This window comes from Acinonyx jubatus, chromosome X (assembly GCF_027475565.1).
Source record: "Acinonyx jubatus isolate Ajub_Pintada_27869175 chromosome X, VMU_Ajub_asm_v1.0, whole genome shotgun sequence".
In the NCBI taxonomy this organism is placed as follows: Eukaryota; Metazoa; Chordata; class Mammalia; order Carnivora; family Felidae; genus Acinonyx; species Acinonyx jubatus.
Window position 1 is genome coordinate 15,625,342 of NC_069389.1, and position 20,929 is coordinate 15,646,270.

Sequence of the window (20,929 nt, forward strand, 5' to 3'; positions counted from 1 at the left end):
TCCACTCTGGACAAAAATGACGCAAGTGTGCATTTACAGTGATTTCCTCAAAGATATCTATACCTAAGAACTCAGTCTGCTCTTTTCCCTTTCGAACTGGAAGCCCAGGTCCTTTTAGGTTTGCAGAGATGGATCTAATGATGAGAGCAGAACCAAAGTCTAGCCAGGAGGCAGAGGCATGTTAAGTGCTCTCTGGAGCAAGGTGACTCTGCCAGGTGCACTCAGCCCGGACAACCCTGCTTTCCCCACTCCGTCCGGGCTGAGCATTCTGGGCTGGCAGTCAACTCCTGCCAGAGGAGGGTCAGGCTGTGTCTACCCACCTGCCTAAGCCCGTTGTGCTGATTGCTAGCCCACCATTCAGTCACACACACTGCTCAAAAATATCTAAGTGTGAAGAGAAAGTGAGTGGTGACAGGGATAATGGCAAACAATCTGAAAGTTAAAAAAACCAAACTGCCAAATCAGGTGTGGACGAGATAACTAGAAGAGAGTGGGGGCAGTGGGCTGTAGAATGTTAGTAGGAGTGTTGTCAATCCATTTAAAAATAAAAGAAGGAAATCATGAGGATGCACTATGGATGCAGACAGGCTAGAACTCAAACCAGCAAACCCATATTTAAGGAAAACACCTTGGCCCTATGAGCCAGATGACAAATGGCAAATGAATGCACATTTTTTTTATTTTAAGGTAAAATTATATAAGATATATATTACTTACCTTAATCAAATTAATTGTGTTAATAAGATATATATCTAATTTAATTTATATCTATAAAATATCATGTTTTAAGATTCTCTACTTGATTCAACCTTTTTCAAAAAACCAGTCCAGGGATGCCTGGGTGGCTCAGTCGGTTGAGCCTGACTTCAGCTCAGGTCATGATCTCACAGTTTGTGGGTTCGAGCCCTGCATCGGGCTCACTGCTGTCAGCATGGAGCCTGCTTTGGATCCTCTGTCCCTTTTTCTCTCTGCCCCTCACCTGCTTGCTCTCTCTCTATCTCTCTCAAAAATAAATAAAACATTTAAAAAAAAAAAACAGCAGTCCCTACCTCCAAAAACAAAATCTGCAAAATCTGAGTTGTCTTGGTTTTTTTTTCCCTTTGGGGTAAGAGGGTGTGTGTGCATTTGTGTGTGTGTGTGTGTGTATAGCTTTGCAATACTGTAGAATCAATTAATCAATCAATAAGAATATAACATATTTATATGCACATACACGACATCATCTGTTCTATTTTTACTGATGAAGGGATTGATTGATTCTATAGTATTGCAAAGCTAATACTAGGGCCCTGCCTCAATCTGTTCCTGTCAGTGAAGAGCTTTTATTTATTTGGGATGTTTATCTTTAGTTTTCAGTAGAATGAGAGAGTAACTACCCACTGACATTTATACATCCATTATAAAAAGGCATAGTTTATATTATACAGTGACAAGGGCCAAAAATCTGCAGTATTACAAGTAAAATGGAATAATGGGGAATTTAATTTTTGATCATATAATTTTTTAAATATGGTTTAGGGGTGCATGGGTGGCTCAGTCAGTTGAGTGTCTGACTCTTGATTTTGGCTCAGGTCATGATCCCAGGGTTGTGGGATCAAGCCCCATGTCAGACTCCATGCTGACTGTGGAGCCTGCTTGGGATTCTCTCTCTCTCTCTCTCTCTGTCTCTCTCTCTCTCTCTCTCACTCTCACTCTCTCTCCCTCTGTCCCTCCTCCCCCAGCTCATGCCCTCTCTCTCTCTAAAAAAAGTAATAAACTAATTTTAAAAAAGTAAAAAATAGGGGTACCTAGGTGGCTCAGTGGGTTGTGCGTCTGACTTCAGCTCAGATCATGATCTCATGGTTCATGAGTTTGAGCCCCACATCGGGGTCTGTGCTGCCAGCTCAGAGCCTGGAGCCTGCTTAGGATTCTGTGTCTCCCTCTCTCTCTGCCCCTCCCCACTCACGCTCTTTCTCTGTCTCTCAAAAATAAACATTAAAAATTTGTTTAATAAAAAATAAAATATGGTTTAAAAGGCCAACCTTAACATTTTGTTTTACATAACTATCATAGGCTACATATTTTTCCTTTTTCCAATTTGCAGCAAGCCCTTCATGAAGCCAAGCAATGAAAGGGCAGTGAGTGAACAGGAGACTAGCACCGAAGGTGCGAAGGGCACCCTGTGTCATCTAGGCGAGAAAAGGAACACCTGCAATCCCTCCTCTCCTTCAGCGATCCGCACCTGCCTTCCCTGCAGCCAACAGGCAGGTGAGGGTGGGCACGACTTCCCAGAAAGCTGTTAATGATTCTCCTTATCTTGATCTGTATTTCTTAAAACATTATTGCAACACTAAAGAACAAACCATCTTCTGTGACACAAGCATTTTTTTTTAACTAACAGTCTTTAAAAAAATTTTTTGTAACATTTATTCATTTTTGAGAGAGAGAGACAGAGCACGAGTAGGGGAGGGGCAGAGAGAGAGATGCACACAGAATCTGAAGCAGGCTCCGGGCTCTGAGCTGTCAGTACAGAGCCCAACTCGGGGCTCGAACTCACTCACTGCGAGATCATGACCTGAACTGAAGTCAGACGCTCAACCCACTGAGCCACCCAGGCACCCCTACAAGCATTTTCAATTATTATTCCCTTTCAGTCTTTGATCACATGCATGGAGATATATTTTACACAGCTGTGTCCTAGTGTATGTAAGTTTGTGTCCTGATCTATTCATTTATTTTGTAAAAGAATCTTTTCATACTTCCATTTACTTATTCAGCAAGCATTTATTAAAGTACATATCAGGTTTCAGGCACTATTCCAGTACCATGTATAGAATGATCGATCAAAACCAGATCCCTGCTGTTGAAAAGCTCTCAGGTTAGCAGAATTTAACAGAAAATCACAACACAGTATTGTAATAAATAAAGATTTAAAGGCCTCTTGGGTTTACCATCTCAATCAATGTCTTCACAATCTTCTAGCTGGATAATATCACTTAATTCACATAACTATTCCCTCTCTTGATTATGTTTCATTATCACAAGCAATTATGCGTTTCACATATTTTTTTTTTTTTTTCTGTTAACCATTTTCTTTGGATAAATTCCCGGGAGTGAGATTACTGGCTCAAAGGTTGTTAATTCAGATTTTAACAGCTCTTGCCATACCTTGCTAAATAGCTTCGTATTAGGATCAGAAATATGCACAAAGTCACCACTTCTCAGTATTAGCCACAGTCTTACCGCTAAGTATTTTCTCGAGATTCTCAAAAGCAGGAACCCATTATTGTCTTAATTTGCATTTATTTCATTAATAGCAGTGTGGAACAGTTTCTCATGGTAAAGAGTTTTCTTTCCCCTTGTGGGCTTTGGGTCTATGACACAATTATCTACCATTTATCATTGTTACAGTACCTTCTTAATATATTTTCATATGATATATATAATAACTTTTTATGATTTCTTGCAAAATGTTTTATCTGTTGTTCTTTTTTTTTTTTTAGCTAAACTCGCTGCAAATTATACCAAAATTTTAATTCTTTTTTTTTAATTAGTCACACTGTTCATTATTTCTCTTGGAATTTCTTCCATGGGTTTGGTCTTAAGAAATGTGTCCCTTGGGGAGCCCGGGTGGCTCAGTCAGTTAAGCGTCTGACTTTGGCTCAGGTCATGATTTCAAAGTGGGTGAGTCTGAGCCCCACGCCAGGCTCTCTGCTGTCAGCCCAGAGCCTGCTTCCAATCCTCAGTCTCCCTGTCTCTCTGCTCCTCCCCCGCTCTCCCTCTCTCTCTCAAAAATAAACATTTTAAAAAAAAAGGAAAAAGGAATGTGTCCCTTTCACCATTGGCATAAACCTTCACCTCTGTTGCCCGTTCCTGTTTTGCTCATTCATCTTTCAACAAACGGCTCCCGTGTGCCCGACTTGGCAACAGGGATACAAAATGGTGAACGAATGACACATGAATACAAATTCTCCAAAAAGTGGGAGATAGGCACACGTGCTTACTTTGTGTCCTCCAGGTGCCATACTGGGAGTCCCGGTAACTGATTCTCTAGAGACGGGTATCTTTGTTTGATGCCCTATTTACTATTTATGATTCTGTTAGTGCGGGTGTAAACTGGCAGAAAAGCAAAAGTGATGAGAATGATTCTGTTCAGATAGCAATGAAAATAAATCTTGACTGCCAGAGATACAAGTGCCTTATTCCCTAGAAAAGATAACCTCAAAGGGTATAGTTTACTGCCCCGTGGGGACACGATGTAGTTTTGCATCCAACTTAGCAACCTTAATCAAGTATTTTCTCCTTCAAGTCATTATAAATACCTTCCTCTTCCACAATTCTCTTTGAGCCAGCCATACCATCTTGCAGATCCCCTCATTAATGAGTTACATAAAGCTTTGACGCATGCTCATTTTATGTTTGTATGAACAGGGAATGTGGTGGCTAGCATCAGCCCTGCTACTTGGACCCATGCCACAGTTCACTTAATCTCCTCCTTGACTTCTAGCTTCCTTTTTTTTTTTTTTTTTTGTAAATCATGGGGTTCTGTAAGGTCGAATGGTACTCAGGAAACCAAGGCTCTCAGAGAAGTGCATTTCTATATACAGGTACATGTGTTGAATCAGAATGAATGATGACGCTGTAAGTCTGAAATCCACGAACACCCAGGACGGAGGGGTTGGGTCTGAGACGCCTGTGCCAGTGTGTGGCAGGGCACTTTGCCAGCAGGGCTGGCTCTGAGCAGCCAGGACCAAGGAGGAATAAGGGAACGTGGTGCAGGGGAAAGAACTAGGGTCTCCAGCCACGTGGACCTGGCTTTAACACTCAGCCCTGACTCCTCTAGGGTCTTTCAAGTCTCTTTTCTCATCTACAAAATGAGGCGCTTGTGATGGGCCACCAATGGGCCAACGTGCAAAGAACCTTGTCACATCTGTCTTATACTAGGTCTTCGATAAATGTCGCTTTTCTTTCCCTGTGAATCCACAGTGTGCCCCACCACGAAGACTGAATTCACCCTCTAGAGATGGCTCAGGGTCACTCTGGATGGCAGGAGTCTCCTAGCCATTGAAGCGGGGGAGAAAAGCCAGGCAGCGGGCTGGGACCTCAGAAGTACTCAACAATGACAGTAATTTCCAACGGCCCACACCTGCTCCTAATGGGCTTGGTGGCGTTCCTCTCTGGGAACCCACTTCCTCTGAGAAGAGACTCGACTAGACAACGTCGAAGGTCTCCTTAAGCTCTAACATCCGCCACAACAAGGCCAACCGGGGGTGGGTTCTGACAGCCCACCTGAGGCCACCCACCCCCCTCCCCCTGCGTGGCACACTCACCTCTCCTACTACCTCTATGATGTCGCCCACTTTCAGCTCGAGCTCGTCATCATTCTGGGGCAGGTAGCTGAATGCCACCTGGCAGCGGCGCCTCCGTCGCTCGCCTGAATGGGAAAAGCAAGATATTTAGATACAGCTCTTGTCTCGAAATTAGATTTTAAAGAGAGGCTTCCTAGGCATGCAGGCAATTAAGCTGACTTGTCTCAAATACGCTCTCTGGGACATGGCTAGAGGCCCGCCCGGCAGCCCTGGTCTCAGAGAGAGGCAGTAGAAAGCAGAGCAATGCTTCTTGGTCTTTTAAAAGCTGCTGGGTCGAAAGGCATGGAGATGAGAAACCGATCCGCTGGTGCAGAAGGCAAAGACCCCAGCCCCGAAGCGCTGGCGCACAGTGTTGCCTTAAACGCGTTTCCGTGGGTGGGGCTTTGTATCTGCTGCCGTTGATTTTTAATGAAAGCTGATGTGACGTGGTAGAGTAAAAAGAATGGTCTGCTTCTAATGCTAGCAAGGCAGAGGAAATTTTTCCCAGTGTGCAAAGGAAAAGATAAAGCATCCTGGCCTTTTTCTTACTAATCATCACCCTTTCAATGTGGTGGAACTCAGGCCTGATAAGCAAAGGCTGATTAGATTTCAGCCTGCTCTTGGTGCCATTTCAAATGCCCCAGAGGGGTTCAACAAATCCACTTCTGTCCTCTTCCCTCTGTCCCAGGGGACCCATTAGCAGGAGGCCTGGCTGCTTACACAGAGCCAACCCAGGCAAATCAAGATAAAAGCCAGGACCACACTTCACTTGACCGGAGGACACTCAAGGGTACAGCATCTCACTCACGCAGAGCGGCCCAAATGGGAGGCCCTGGCTCAGAGCTGGTTCAAGTACAAATGCAAGTGTCCACACCACAGACATGCACTGCGGGCAGAAAGAACATGCATGTGGTATGTGTGATGGGGGTGGGGTGGGGAGACAGACAGACAGACAGACAGCAGTGGAGGCCCAAGCCGGGGAAAGGTGGACCAAAGAGAAGGACTGGGACCAGCACTGCTCAGAAGTTTGTTGCTCAAGGCTGACCACCTCACAGTGCTCCCTCCTGCCACCGCATGGCCTAGAAAACCAAAGGGATCACCGACTTCAAGCCAACGCATTTAGAAACGCTGACATTATTTTTGGATACTGCCTACAGTGACTCTTTTCCTTTTCTAGTCTTTTCCCTAAGAAAGCAAATCCCTGCAGGAGCGATCACAGGCCACACTAAGGCCCCCGTGCAGCATGACATCACACAAAGGGGAAGGTCTGGGCTACATCTCATGCGCTCACAGATCAATATTTTTCAAAAGCCAGTGGCCTAGTTCTCTCTGTTCCATTTTTCTCTGCCCGAACCTCACTAAGGAAGAATAGAGTCGAACAGAAGGAAGGGGGCAGGAGTTCGGAATCGATACCTTGTCTAATCACGTCTCTGGCGACTGCACAAATACACTCCACCCCTTGGCACAGAACCCCCAGCCCCCTGGTCCTGACGAGGACAAACGCAGAGCTCTCAGGCCAACTGCCAGGCGCTGGCTGCACTGTTGGCAGGTGGCACAGGGCCACCCATGGAGGGCCTGGCTCTCCCGCGGAGCATGGCTTCTCCCTGTGGGGAGTCAGGAAGAGTGGGTCTGCAGGGCAAAGAACTCTACCGCAATTCCATGGCATCCAAAGCAACGGAAGGCAACTCCAGCGCTCTGTGTTGTGAAGGGTACAGATCCCTCATCCTATCTGAGGAGGTCTAGACGACGAGGCGGTCTTGGCACCCATCTCCTACTCCCTGGGACTCTCTTGCCCCCACATACACCTCTGAAGATGAAGTTCTACTATAAATCTTTAAGACCTTTATTCGCTCGACGTTATATCAAAAGCAAACTCTGCAGATACAAATCTGAACACAGAACAAGTAAACATGACAAATGTCTACAACCCAACATTTATAAGCACAGAAGTCACCAGCCCTCACCAAAGTGACTTGAAAATAACATCTGAAGACCCAGTGTTAGCTGAAATGGTAAACACAGTTATATGCAGGTTCATATATTCACAAAACCCTCTGTAAAAAGTAGCATCTAGCCCAGTAGTGCGCAAATGGCGGAAGAGAGAGTGATGTATTCTTTAATAACAGACTGACACCGCAGACTCAGAACAGACCTGGAACAGAATAATCAGATTTCTCTTGAACCAAATCTCTGCATCAGACTTCCATAAAGCCCTGTCTGGTATCAGGAAGAATGACACATTTCCTAGTTTCTGTCTGCCAGGCTAATCGACATTTCTTAAAAGCCTCTAAGAAGTTTATTTAATTGGTGGCATAAAGTCCTATAAAACACAATGCCAACATACAGGACCAAGAAAAGCGAGTCACAGAGAGATATCCAGAGGGTACTGATGGTAAAGGCCACCCGACCTTACCCCAGGTAGTAACAGTTTTTCCCTCTGGCACTGGGATAGCGGGCAATCTTTTCTAAAGCACTTCTGGTATCCAGCACCATATCTCATCCTGCCAACCACATGGCTTGCAAAGAAAAAGAAAGGAGCCAGAATGAGCAACCACTTTGCAAATGAGAAAACTGGGGCTCAATGACTTACCCACAGACACCAAGCTAGTGAGTGGCAGTATTTCCTTGGTCTGAGTTCAGAGCTCGCCTCCAATGCTGGATGAACCAATTCTGTTCATATCTTGTCCCAAATTCTCGGCAATTCTGTACTTAACTGCTTCCTGCAATACTGTGCAACACAGCCTGAGGTTTGTACCCAAATTCCTGGACTGCTGCTCTTCCAGGTCTCAACTTCTGCACATCACTGTTACCAGGTCTACCCAACCTAAAGTCCAGTTTCAGGTGGGTGTCTGACGGGGGTGCCTGGGTGGCTCGGTCGGTTGAACGTCCGACTTTGGCTCAGGTCATGATCTCACGGCGCGTGAGTTTGAGCCCTGCATCAGGCTCTGTGCTGACAGCTCAGAGCCTGGAGCCTGCTTTGGATTCTGTGGCTCCCTCTCTCTCTGCCCCTCCCCTGCTCACGCTCTGTCTCAAAAATAAACAAACATTAGGAAAAAAATGAGGTGGGTGTCTGACAATGGGAGACACTGCATTTCAGTCGCCTCTGTCCATCCAAAACTTAAGGGAGTTTAAAGATGTCATTTGCCATTTCTTCCTCTCCTGGCATTTCACTGATGTTTACTGGTCCATCTTGACCTTCCTTGAGAAGGTATGTCAACAACAACGTCATCTCGTTTCAACAGCCGGTATAAACTGCAGAAAAACGAGTATGACTTGCCCAAGGCCGTGGTTTAGGATCCCTTAGTTTGAGCTGTTCACACCCAGGGCCCAGTTCACGTGAACTCAAGTTTTAACACATTACAATGGGCTTTTTTTTTTTCTATGGGATACACTGAGTCATGAGAGAAATTTACATCTACTTGCTGATCACGGCCAACAAGACAAATCTGTATTAGAACAACTAGAAAGAGGAGAGAACACAGGCTCTTCCTCCTTCACATCAGGGCCATTGCCACCATCCTTTGTCACTGTGTGCGTTTTCTAGGCCGGACCACTTAACTCCTTACATGTAATTGCAAGAATAACAAACACAAGTTTTACGGACACATGTGCAAATGTATATGTGCACGTGGCTTACCAAAAAAATGTATAGATAAGGCAGACTTCACAGGGGATACTTGATATGTCTCTCCTTTATTGTCATACTGCACGATGGCCACGAAATACACATGCATGACCATGCACTCATATGTAGAAATATCGGCACACAGAGGGCAAGGCAGGCACACTCAGTCTCCCTCACTCGGCCCCATTCGTCCGTGACCTTACATTCATGGTCAGCTTTGTTTAATAAAATGATAACAGCTAGCATTTATTGAGCACTTATTGTGTGCCAGACACTGCTAAGTACTGTGTATGTATTACCCCACTTAATTCTCACAATGAACCCCCTTCTCACAAACAAGGAAACACAGAGATTGTGTGTTCTACCCGAGGTCTTACAGCTCGCGAGCAGATGCAACTCCAGAGACACCACCTCCCGTGTCTGACTGTTCTTAAGAATGCTCACTTATAGGTCTTGAGACTGCAGAAAGGACTCGCCGGGCCAATGTGGGACATGGTTAAAATGTGAAACCAGGAAGTGAAAAACCACAGATCAGGAGCATTTCCTTACAGCTGCTGGATACTGAGGATATAGCTGCCGGATATTTTAATGAAATAAAACTGGTTGGAAAGGGAGGAAATGAAGTACACTCACACTCTCTAAACATGACATAGCAGAAACTAAAAAGGGTGCCATGACCCACGTACAGACAGCACACTCATCTATATTTTAGAGCCTTCCAGGGTCTTACAACATGTGAAAACTTTACTAGGCCAATTCATTCAATGACCACAAAAATCTAACAACAAATAATGTAGTGGTTGAAAAAATTATTTGGATCAACTAAAAACTTTCAACACCCACACAATCTTTTTTTTTTTTTTTACATCTTATATCCCCTTTGACAGAACACCAGTGCAACCACAAGGGTCCAAATCATTTGAGATTTTCAAGGAACCCACTGAATTAATCAAATGGATCCTCACCGCATGCCTAGGGAACATGGCAGTATCCTGAGATCATACTGCAAGAGAAAAAACATTGATAAAGGTCAAAGAGAAAATTAGAAAAAGCCCCCGATTTTGTTTCCAGGGTTAGTTACTTCTGGCATTTTCTCCAGATGTGGCCTGGGGACCACCTACCTATGTCAGAAGGTTGAAATGCAGGAAAGATCTATGGAACTGTACTCTCTGGGCAGTTGGGGTCAGGGACCTGCATTTAAACCTGACTCACCATGTGACACTACCCACAAAAATCTAAACCTCAACAACAAATCAGTGCCACTAATTACAGGTGACAACGGGTAACAGCGGGTGACTAGGAGAAAACACCTTGTGGAAACAGGTGATCTCCCTTTAGAGGACTCTAACCAGTGGTTCTCAGTCTTGGCTGCATATTGAAATCACCTGGGGAGCCTTCCACACTCTAAACAGCAGTCCTTGAGGAACTAGGTCTCCATAGAATGACGGCTTTTCCCGAGGCTGGGGCAAAGCAAATACAAAGTGAGAATGGAGCAGCCACTAACGCTATCACCATGAAGTGCTCAAACACTGGAAGGGTCATCTCAAGAGGACACAGAGAGCAGCTTGATGGGGCCTCCACTGGCCAAGTTGGGGACAGTTCCAGCAGGTGCTGAAGGTTGTATAATGATTCGTTCACTTCCAAAATTATTCATGAGCCCAGACTGATAAGTTCAAGAGGTAGCTAGGTTGCCAGCTACCTAGCTAGGTGAATGGGTAAGATTTGATAGGTACAGGGCAAGAAGGGATAGTTCTCCTTTAGAAAAAGAATGTCAGCTGATAAATACAGAAATGACAGAAATAGACAATCACCATTTTATAACCATCATAGCAACCAATGATTCTGGCCAGCATCAGTGGTTGCTACAACCACTGGGTGAAAGCTTGTTGGAGATTAGGATTTGTAAAGAGTCTCAGAGTATCTCCCCACAGATTATTTATTAATTACGAAAGGAAAATGGTCTTCTTAGAATGGAGAAACTAGAGAGACACAGCCTTAAAGTTCACATGGCCAATAATGGGACTCTTTATGTGGCATGCGGAGAAGGACTTAACATCACCTACAGAATGCTTCCACCCCAAACATTTCACCTAAATCTGACCGTGAGAAAACAATCATGCAAATCCAAACCGATGGACAGTCTACAGAAACTGACGTGATTTTTTAAAAAGTCTTTTTTAAGGGGCACCTGGGTGGCTCAATTGGTTAAGTGTCTGACTCCTGATTTCGGCCCATGTCATGATCTCATGGTTTGTGAGTTTGAGCCCCACATGGGGCTCTGCGCTCACAGAGTGGAGCCTGTTTGGGATTTTCTCTCCCTCCCTCCCCCTCCCCACTCATGCTCGCTCTCTCTCTCTCTCTCTCTCTCTCTCAAAATAAATAAACTTTAAAAAAATTAAAAATATTTTTAAGTCACTATCACATACAATTTTTAAAAGGCTAGGGAACTTTTAGATTTAAAAACAGTAAAGAGATACAACAACTAAATATAATGCAATCCTTAATTGCATTCGATTCTCTTAAAAAGGTTATAAAGGGCATTATTAGGAGAACTGGGGAAATCTGAATATGGACTAATACTAGATAATAGCATCATATTGATGTTACATTTCCGGAGTGTGTCCGTTCATCCTATTGTAGTTACATAGGAGAATGAACTTATTCCACAGTATTCAGGGATGACGTGTCCTGGTATCTGTCACTTCCTTTCAAATTGTTTAAGGAGAAAAGGAGTGTGTGTGTATGTGTGTATACGTACACAATACATATACATACACACATAGAAAAAAACAAATGTGGCAAATTGCTAACATAGGTGTTCACTGTAATACTGTTACAACTTTTCTGTACAGTTGAAATTTTTCTAAATAAAAATTTGAAGGGGGAAAGGAAAAAATACAAATGACCAGACCCCACCCTTTATCAATGGTCTGGGATGCAGCCTGGGCATCTGTATTTTAAGAGCTCCTCAGGTGAGTCTAACAAACAGGATCGAGAGACATCCAGACAGATCAGCTGTCCAAAAAGACATGGGATTTTCCAGGACCATGCTATACAGGTTCTAACGTGCAGCTTCTTTTCCCAAAAGGGAGAAAAACCAATCCCATCTGGCAATATCAGCCTAACACATAACCCAGGTGAATGCTGCCACGCTGTGATTTTTATTTCACAGAACTTTGGAAAAGTTGCACCAAACAGCCCCTAGCTCTGGAAGTGTGCTCCTGGGAGACTGGGGGATGGAAAAGATGGCACTCTCTGCTATGATTCATGAGCCACTAGTGCTGGGGGTGCAGCAACTCCCCAAGTTAGTGAGCAGATTCCAGATTCCTGAAGAGGCTATTCTTGAGTCAGAAACCTCAATTTATGCAAGGGGCCAGGTTTCCTATTTCAAGATGGAAAGACAATACCAAGTAAACAAAATACATGTGGAGACTCATCCCTTTTCCTTGAAACATCCAGTGGATTTGGCATGCAAGGAAAGAGAGACAGTTAAATGGCTGATCTTGCTGGACCCAGCATCATACCCTTTGCTGGGAACATTCCTACTCCTCATCCTGTTTCAATGTAACATAACTCAGAGGAAGAGAAGGACACTTCAGAGGTTGATGGCATGCCAGAAAAATGAGGAACTAGTGGGTCTTTGTCGCCAAACCCTCTGGCTGTGGCTGGACCATTACAACGGAAACGTATGGTATTTAATTAACCAGCACTGTTTGGTCCCTGGAGATGAGCCTCCCTGATTCTCTTAGGGCTATATAATCAATATTGTTGCACGGCAGAAAACAGTAAATCCATGTGCCTGCTACTTCAAAAAGGGAAGGTTCATCTGAAGAGAGGTTATAATTATGCCAGTGCTCATTTGCTCCCAAGTCCCACCAGAATACAGGAGAAAAATGTAGATTCAGTAGGGAACCATTTATTATGGCCTCTAAGCCATGGGGGATGGGAAGGGAGGTAGGTAAAGTCAAAAGTCACATAAGGAAAATCAACGGGGTCTTGTTGGAGATGAAGGAGACAAACACTGATTAGGCGTCCACTATGTGCCAAGAACCGGGCTATGCATGTCACATGCCTTCGCTTAAGTTCTTGCACCAAACCTGTGAGCTTAGGGATGCTGGCCCCATCTTTCTGAATGGGCACAGAAAGGCTGGATAACTTGTAGGAGGCACATGAGTTAAATAAGTTGTGGTCTGCAGCTCTTTTCTTCCACCAACCCAAGATAATACCAGGAAGGCAGATTAGGTGTGCATTTCCAGGGTACTAAGGATGAGGACTTGACCAGAGGAGGTTTCTGGACAGAGAAATGACAACAAGATGTGGTGAGGACAGTGATGTAGGGAGAAGTGGCTGGTGTCAGAGGTGTGCAGGATGGCTTGGGGGAGGGAGCCTAGAAGCAGGCAGACAGCCCAAAAGAAGACAATGAAAGACAGAGAAAGTCTGAAAAACATGATGAAAACCTGAACAACAGTATCATCATCAGTTGATGTGTTTCTGCTGCCCCCTTTGGGGGCCAATGACCCTCTTTCACCGGTCTTTGATCCCAGCACCTAGCTCAGTGCCTGTTAGAGCAGACACTCAATCCATTCTTGATGGATCGATGGATGAATGAACTGATGAGTACCTATTCCACATTCTGTCTGTGGGTCACTGTTTTGTGAACAAAAATTTTGTAGACAGTCAGAGGGGTCCTAGAGAAGGACAGAAAGGGTGGAAGTAAACAGTTAAAGCTTCAACCTGGTGTTAAACTGGGCACGCCTCAACGTGTGCTTTTTGAAAAGCCGATGCCAAAATGGCTAAGATGGTAAATTTTACATTGTATTTCACCACAATTTTTCAAAAAGCCAATGCCACCTTGAATTTTTGCAGCTATAAGGACAGAAAGATGGTGGCCCATCGTCTTGCCATGAGGTCAAAAGGGCCTCATTCTCCACTAACATCGTAGTCTGAAGCATCTGTGATATTAAACAATGTGTGATATACTCGCGTTTATGGTCCACTGTCAATCATCCACACCAGATAGCAGAGCAGGGATTTACCTGAGCGAGAAATTATGTATGTTGGATTTTAAATGTAGTCCCATTAAAAGACAGAAAATACTTAAATAGGGAGGGATATATGCATAAGCAGGTTCAGGGCAGCATTGTATCTAATAGTAAATGCATATGTGCACAGAGATCTGTACAGGAAACACCCTGAATGTCCGCTGAGAGGGAACGGCCACATGGTATATCCAGGCCACGCAAGGATCTGAGCGGCCTTTTAAATCAAGCAGGCGGTTCCATGTGTACTGACATGTAAAAGGCGTCCATAATACATTAATATGTGAAATATACTCCCGACATTGTAAACACATACACACTACACTCCCTTCTTCCCTCTATAACCTCCACCCTAGACTCCAAAATTTACTCTTATCACCCAGAGCCTAGTCATAGAGTATGTGCTCAAGAAATGTCTATTAATGAATAAATGGATTCATTCAACATTCAGTTAATATGTGAGGGCCTAATACAATTTAATGGGTGAAATAAAGGGTGTGTATGTACAAGAACATGCTTGTGCAAGGATAGAAAAGGGTATAGAAGGGTATGCCCCAAATTAACGGTAGTATTTTTGGAAAGGGGGATTAGCAGAGTGTGAAGACAGACTCATGTAAATGTTTCTGCACATCGGTTTGTTTTTCCAGAGAGCATGTAGTAATACACTGTAATAATTTTTAAAAATCATCACGGTCACCTGTTAAAATAATTATCATGCTTTATGAAACTTAATTCTTCTGATTATGCTTTGATGACATTAAGAGTAAAGTTAGTTCCTATTCTCCAAGCCACTGGATCAGGCAGAAAGGTGGCTGCCACGGGCTGAATATCAAGGGGGCTCTGAACCGGTTGCGGCTGGTCCCGGACGACAATGGGAGGTGTGAGCCCGGAGAAACAGCTCCACACCTGGAGCCCAGACTAGTTATTACTCTGATCAGAGCCGCCACCATATCCTATCAGTTATGGATCCAAGGTCGTTTTCCCTGGCCTGAGTGCACAGACCACACAGCGTAGCCATCTCCCTCCCGGCGGCAGGGGCTGGGAGGGGTGAGGGGGAAAGGGGGGGGGGATGTGTCCATCTTCTGAGCCTGCTCACTCACGACACAGGAACGACAGATAACCTAGTGGATAACCAGCACTACGACTATCTCATGCTCTTTGCCACTGAGTGGCCCTTCGCCTCAGTTTTCTCATGTCTCAAATCAGAACAATGGGGACGGACCTACTTCGCAGAAGGGTTCGCTGTCACCTGACACCCTCCCTTTTTTCTACTTGTCTTACCATTCGTTAATGTGTTTAAAGGCACCTTTGTGAATGATTTATGCCAGTTCAACTAATTTTCTTTTTGCCGGCCTTCCCTCCCCATCAGAGCAAGATAAAGAAACCATACTGAAAACCATGGTCAGTGATGTGGCTAAGCAGTCTCCGGGTCTTCCCCTTTCCCTAGGCCAGTCCCAGGGGGTGGTTTTGGCCTTTCAGGATGTTCTTTAATCTAAACAACCCACAGCAGACCGTACCAGGGCGACACTTCCCCAAGTGTCCCTGGCCTGAGTTCCCCAGTCCAGGACGCCTTTCTCTGGGGGAAGGGAGTCTGGACGTTCAGAGGAGAAAATCTGATACATAAAGCACACTGCTTTTCTCCACTTTAGCAAGGCTTATTCTGGCAAAATGCCCAAAAGAACTCAACGTATTTATAGAGTTTTGTTTGATCTACTTTTAAATGCTCCATGCAGAGTCATTCAAGTGAAATGAGAATACAGATTTTCAAAGGGAAAACTGAAGGAAGGTTCTAAATATAAGTTATTTGTTGAGCATAAACAAGATTTCTCCCTTCGATCCAACACACTCCCTCTAAAGCATCTATTTTTAAAGGCATTCTCAAACTTTGCTGCTGATGAAGAGATCAGACCCCTAACTTTTACAGCGAAGGGGGGGAGTGAGGGAGGGAACAAGTGCAGGGAGGGGGAGTGCGCATGAGCACATGCCTACTTAGGAACTGTGACAAAGGTCTAGAAAATCTGAGAGACCCTCATCTGGGGGCCACCTTCCTCGCCTATGCTTAGAGGATTCTCTGGGGAAAATACCTACCACAAACAAATCTAGAGTTTCCCAGTTTTTAAAATCGGTCCTCAAAACAGCCATTGTCCTGGGAAATTTACAGAATGACAGAAAATTCCACATTTCTCTCCTGAGGCAGAAGAGGAAAGATCTTTACTGCAGCTAGTCAAAATGATTTTTTTCTAATTTTGACTTTTTTCCCTTCTCATCTCCATCAGAATCAAGACAGGGGAGGCCTACGTATTTATGAATTTTCTTGATGCAAAGGGGGTTTGTATGTGCACCATTCCTTCTTCTGTATCTAAAAGCAGAGATTCTTAACTGGGGTTCGTGGACAGAGTTAGTTCAGGGGCCTAAATACGGATGGGAAGAAGATTTCATCCTTAATTTTACTATCCTCTGGTTGAAATCTGGCCTTTCTTTTCACTATGCAATACAGGCAACAAACCACACTGGTGTTGGCAGCATCCAGGGATTTTTATTCCCTACTATGTGGATAGACATTCTCATTTCACATGCTGGTCACTGCAGTTATCGTGAAATATCATTTCCACTCTTCCTTACTTTAAAATTCTGATGGCTTCTAGACCCACTGCTGGAACTTGCTATTTAACGCATCCATATAGAATATGCATTATTTACGTGTTTGCAGTATTTTGATGACTGTATTTCGGTATAATTGGTTTCCTTTGCAACTGTGGATTTTGTTTTATTCATTTACAAACATTATTCTGAATAGAGGTCATAGGTTTCAGCAGACTGACAAATAGATTTCACAGCAATTAAAAAGAAAAAAAAACCAAGAACTCCTATTTTCAAGATTATGGTTTGCACAGAAACCCAAAGGGGGAGTTACGTATATAAAATAAAGCAGTTGACACACCACTTGCATTCTGTAAGAACGTTTCACAAGCTTTGGATCAGCACCTCATGACAAAAGCAGCACATCAGGCCGCATCACAGGTCCCGATCCATGAGCAGCCGTGTGGCACAGCCTTCAGGAAGCTGCTCGCCAAGTGCCCTCTTATTACCCAGGTCAGTGGCTGGCTAGAGCCCCGCTCTGTCATCTGGCGCCTTGGCTCAGCTGAGCTCAATGGCCACACTCCCTTCCAGGAAGGCCAGGACAGCTCATTTGCAGGCTGACACCTGCCACCACCTCAATGTCCCCACTCCAACCAAGCCCTGCATTTCTCTCCCTTTGCTAGCTAGTAAAGTTACAAAAGGTTCTACAAGGTCCCCCCAGCCAGGGATAAAGTGGTCACTTGGGCTTCCATGTACCCACATAGCCTCATATACACCTTCCTCCCAGCTCTCGTCAGCTGTGCTGTCACTCTTTGCCTGCGGGTCCCCAGTGCCTGCAGGGCAGCCAGTGCGCAAATGTTCCATGAAGGGAGGGAGGTTTGCGCTAATACGTATAACCGCACAGGATTTGCCTGGAGCGGCTGCCTGACTTCTACCGCAGTCACATCTTTGTGGTATCCCTTGAGGATAAAGGACCGCAAGGTCAGCAAGTCCAACTGAGACTGGAGGCATCCGACCAATTCTTCAAAAAAGCTTTTTTTTTAATAATAAAAAAATAGCAATGCCACTTTTAAGAAGTTATACTTCAGATAACTTACATGAAATGTACAATGATAAATGCAAAATGTTCACTGCCACCTTATTCGGAAGAGTGAAAAACCAGAATTATCCTAAATGTCCTTTAATTAGGGGACTTGTTAGTCTAGTTGTGGTGTATCTACACATGGACTATTCAAGAGTTGTGTAGAGACTCCTGGGTAGTTCAGTCGGTTAAGCGTCTGACTTCTTTTTTTAATGTTTATTTTTGAGAGAGAGAGAGAGCAAGAGCGCGCAAGCAGAAGAGGGGCAGAGAGAGAGGGAGACACAGAACCTGAAGCAGACTCCAGGCTCTGAGCTGTCAGCACAGAGCCCAACGGGGGGCTTGAACTCACAAACAGTGAGATCATGACCTGAGCCAAAGTCAGACGCTTAAATGACTGAGCCACCCAGGTACCCCATGCATCTGACTCTTGATCTTGGCTCAAGTCATGATCTCTCGGTTTGTGGGTTCAAGCCCCACATCAGGCTCTGCACTGACAACACGGAGCCTGCTTGGAATTCTGTCTCCCTCTCTCTCTACCTTCCCCCACTTGCTATCTTTCTCTCAAAAATAAATAAAAATAAACTTAAAAAATTAAAAAAAAAAGAGTGGTATAGCTCTAAGTGAACTGGTACAGCAAGATTTCCAAGATTCTCTTCAACCTAACAATAACTAATTACGATACAGCATAAATAGAATGATCCCATCTGTATTTTTCTAAATATTAGCATGTCTGTATCACTGTGTGTTTGGATTAGGTCATACTATCTGAAAATGACATTTTATGGTTGAATATCTGCAAATTCTTATGGTTTGTCTGAATGCACGTGTGGAGATCTGAAGAGATAACCATGAACCAGGTCTCCTCCAGGGAGTATGCATGGGGGCAGGAGTGGGGGCTTATGTGACTTTTATTTATTTATTTATTTATTTATTTATTTATTTATTTGAGAGAGAGAAAGGGTGTGCACACAGACACGTGTGTGAACATGGAGGGGCAGAGTGAGAGGGAGAGAGAGAATCCCAAGCAGGCTCCACACTGTCAGCACAGAGCCCAACAGGGGTTCGATCTCAGGAACCGCAAGATCGTGACCTTGGCCAAAATCAAGAGTCAGATGCTCAAACTATTGAGCCACTAAGGCACCCCATGTGACTCTTTATACCCCAACTTTCCTTTATTAAGATTTTATACTAACCATGTATTATTTTAATACTAAGTCTAATTAAGAAAACTTAGGAAGAGTCTAAAAGAAAATGCACAATTCAAATCTTCCAAAAAAAAAAAAAAAAGAGCAGTGAAGTCTAAACAACAGAATAGCACAAAAGCTGCCTTCTGAGGGGGCAATTCTGTGGTCATCAGAACAACAAATCCCATTATGAGGGGCTTCCTCTAGGGGCTCCAAATGGTTTTGATGCCAAAGGCCCTGTGCAGGGGTGTCATCTAGAAAAGGACAGGTTTCTAGGTCCCCATGAGCAGTGCAGAGAAATGGACCAGGCTACCTGTAAAAGGTTTCTGAGCAGACTTTTTGCAAGCAAATAGGTTAGTAATGCATATATTAGCTCTTTGTTGAAAGCAAATAAAGGTTTTTCTCATTTATTTAAGCAAGTCCTACATTCCTTTTAAGTATGGAAGAATGGCAAAGGTGCATTTAAAAAATGGTTTCTTGTACTCTGACTTTTCATTTTCCAAACTGCTGTGCACCTCTACTCTCCCCCTCAGAGGCAAGGAACTAAGAGTCACGAAAAGTGTAAATTTAGAAATTGCAAATCTAGAAAATGCCAATCTAGAAATCTTGAAGCAAGAAAAATGAATGTGGATTTGTTCATGGACTAGAGAAAGGAACAGCAGAGGGGAGAAGAGAGAAATACATGTGCATGGATTTTTCCAATGACGCTGATTTGTGTCTGTACTACTTGCTCCAGCACTTAAATATCTTTTCCCCAACAGTCTTCATTATAAAGCTTTCTATATCAAGTCTCCTCTTGCGAGATGAAACCTCCTGGAGGGCAGGAATTGGGTTTTTCTGCCCGTCTAACTCAGGGGTTGGCAAAGCTGTTCTGTGAAGAACCAGAGAATAAATATTTTAGGCTTTGCAAGCCTCGAAGTCCCTGTGGCAACTGTGTAACTCTGCTATTGTAAAGTAAGAGCAGCCACACGATAATGCATAAACCAAAGGGTGTGGCTGTGTGCCAATAAAACTTTATTTATAAAAATAAACAGTACCAGATTTGGCCCATAGGCTGTGGTTTGCCAATCTCTGGTCTACAAGAAGTGATAAGGGTCTAAATCAGAGACCAGGGATGATTTTTTTGTTTTAGGGAAGAACGAGAGACATCGCTAATGTGGAATCATCAGCTTAGAAGTGACGCCCTCCCAGGGGCGCCTGGATGGCTCAGTCGGTTGAGTGTCTGACTTCGGTTCAGGTCATCATCTCACGATTCATGGGGTTGAGCCCCACTTCAGGCTCTGTGCTGATAGCTTGGAGCCTGGGGCCTGCTTCAGATTCTGTGTCTCCCCCTCTCTGCCCCTCCCCTACTTGCTCTCTCTCTCAAAAATAAATAAACGTTAAAAAAAATTTAAAGAAAAAAAATGTGACACCCTCCCAGACACCATCTGTGACCGCCTTTGAGGCAGGGTTAGGTGCTCCTATGACCACCACAACGGGTGCTCTCCTCACCCTGCCCATGCTGCCCAGGACGGTCTGATTCTCAAATCCTAGGCTGCTATGAGCAGCACCTGAGTTAGCCTCCTTGGGGTTTACTAGAGGCTCTCCCAGAGCCCGACCCTGAACAGTTCCTTAGTAATGACCTCAAAACCAAAGGGACAAACAACAAATGATGAAGCAGGTGAAGGGGAAGGACAAGGCAGGAGAATGTGCTGCTCGATCCTGCGGGCACAGTTGGGGACACAGTAGTCGCCCCCTGTCAGCCACTCTACTGCAGACCACTAGCCCTGGGCTAGGGCCAGGGATGGGTTCAGGGACCAGCAGGATGGCAGCAAGAGATGAAGATGGACCTGCCCAGGCCATCTCCAAGAAGAGAAGCCCCTGCCCTTTCCCCCACTAGATGTAAGCAGGGAAGACCACAGCATGAAGCCAACTCAGACAGAGTCCCTGCCTTGCCCTCGGACTTGTTACGCACATTTCCTTAGGACCTGAGCCAGGTTAAGCCAGAGTGACTGTGACTTACAGCTGAGAGACCATTAACCAGCACAGAGTGTCTGAGAGTGGACGTAAGTGGTGAGGGAAGCAAGGAGGGAGGTGTGGCCCAGAGAGGTTGG

General features: G+C 44.5%; 1 protein-coding gene across 8 annotated transcripts in view; it reads right to left on the minus strand.

Annotated features, from left to right (window-relative positions):
* The window catches only part of SH3KBP1 (SH3 domain containing kinase binding protein 1), a 331,711-nt gene that overhangs the window by 155,439 nt on the left and 155,343 nt on the right, over positions 1-20,929 (minus strand). For all 8 annotated transcript variants that reach the window (XM_027054604.2, XM_027054606.2, XM_027054603.2 and 5 more), the window contains one exon: positions 5,310-5,413. In XM_027054604.2, coding sequence (XP_026910405.1) covers positions 5,310-5,413 — 104 coding nt within the window. The remainder of the gene's footprint in view (positions 1-5,309; positions 5,414-20,929) is intronic.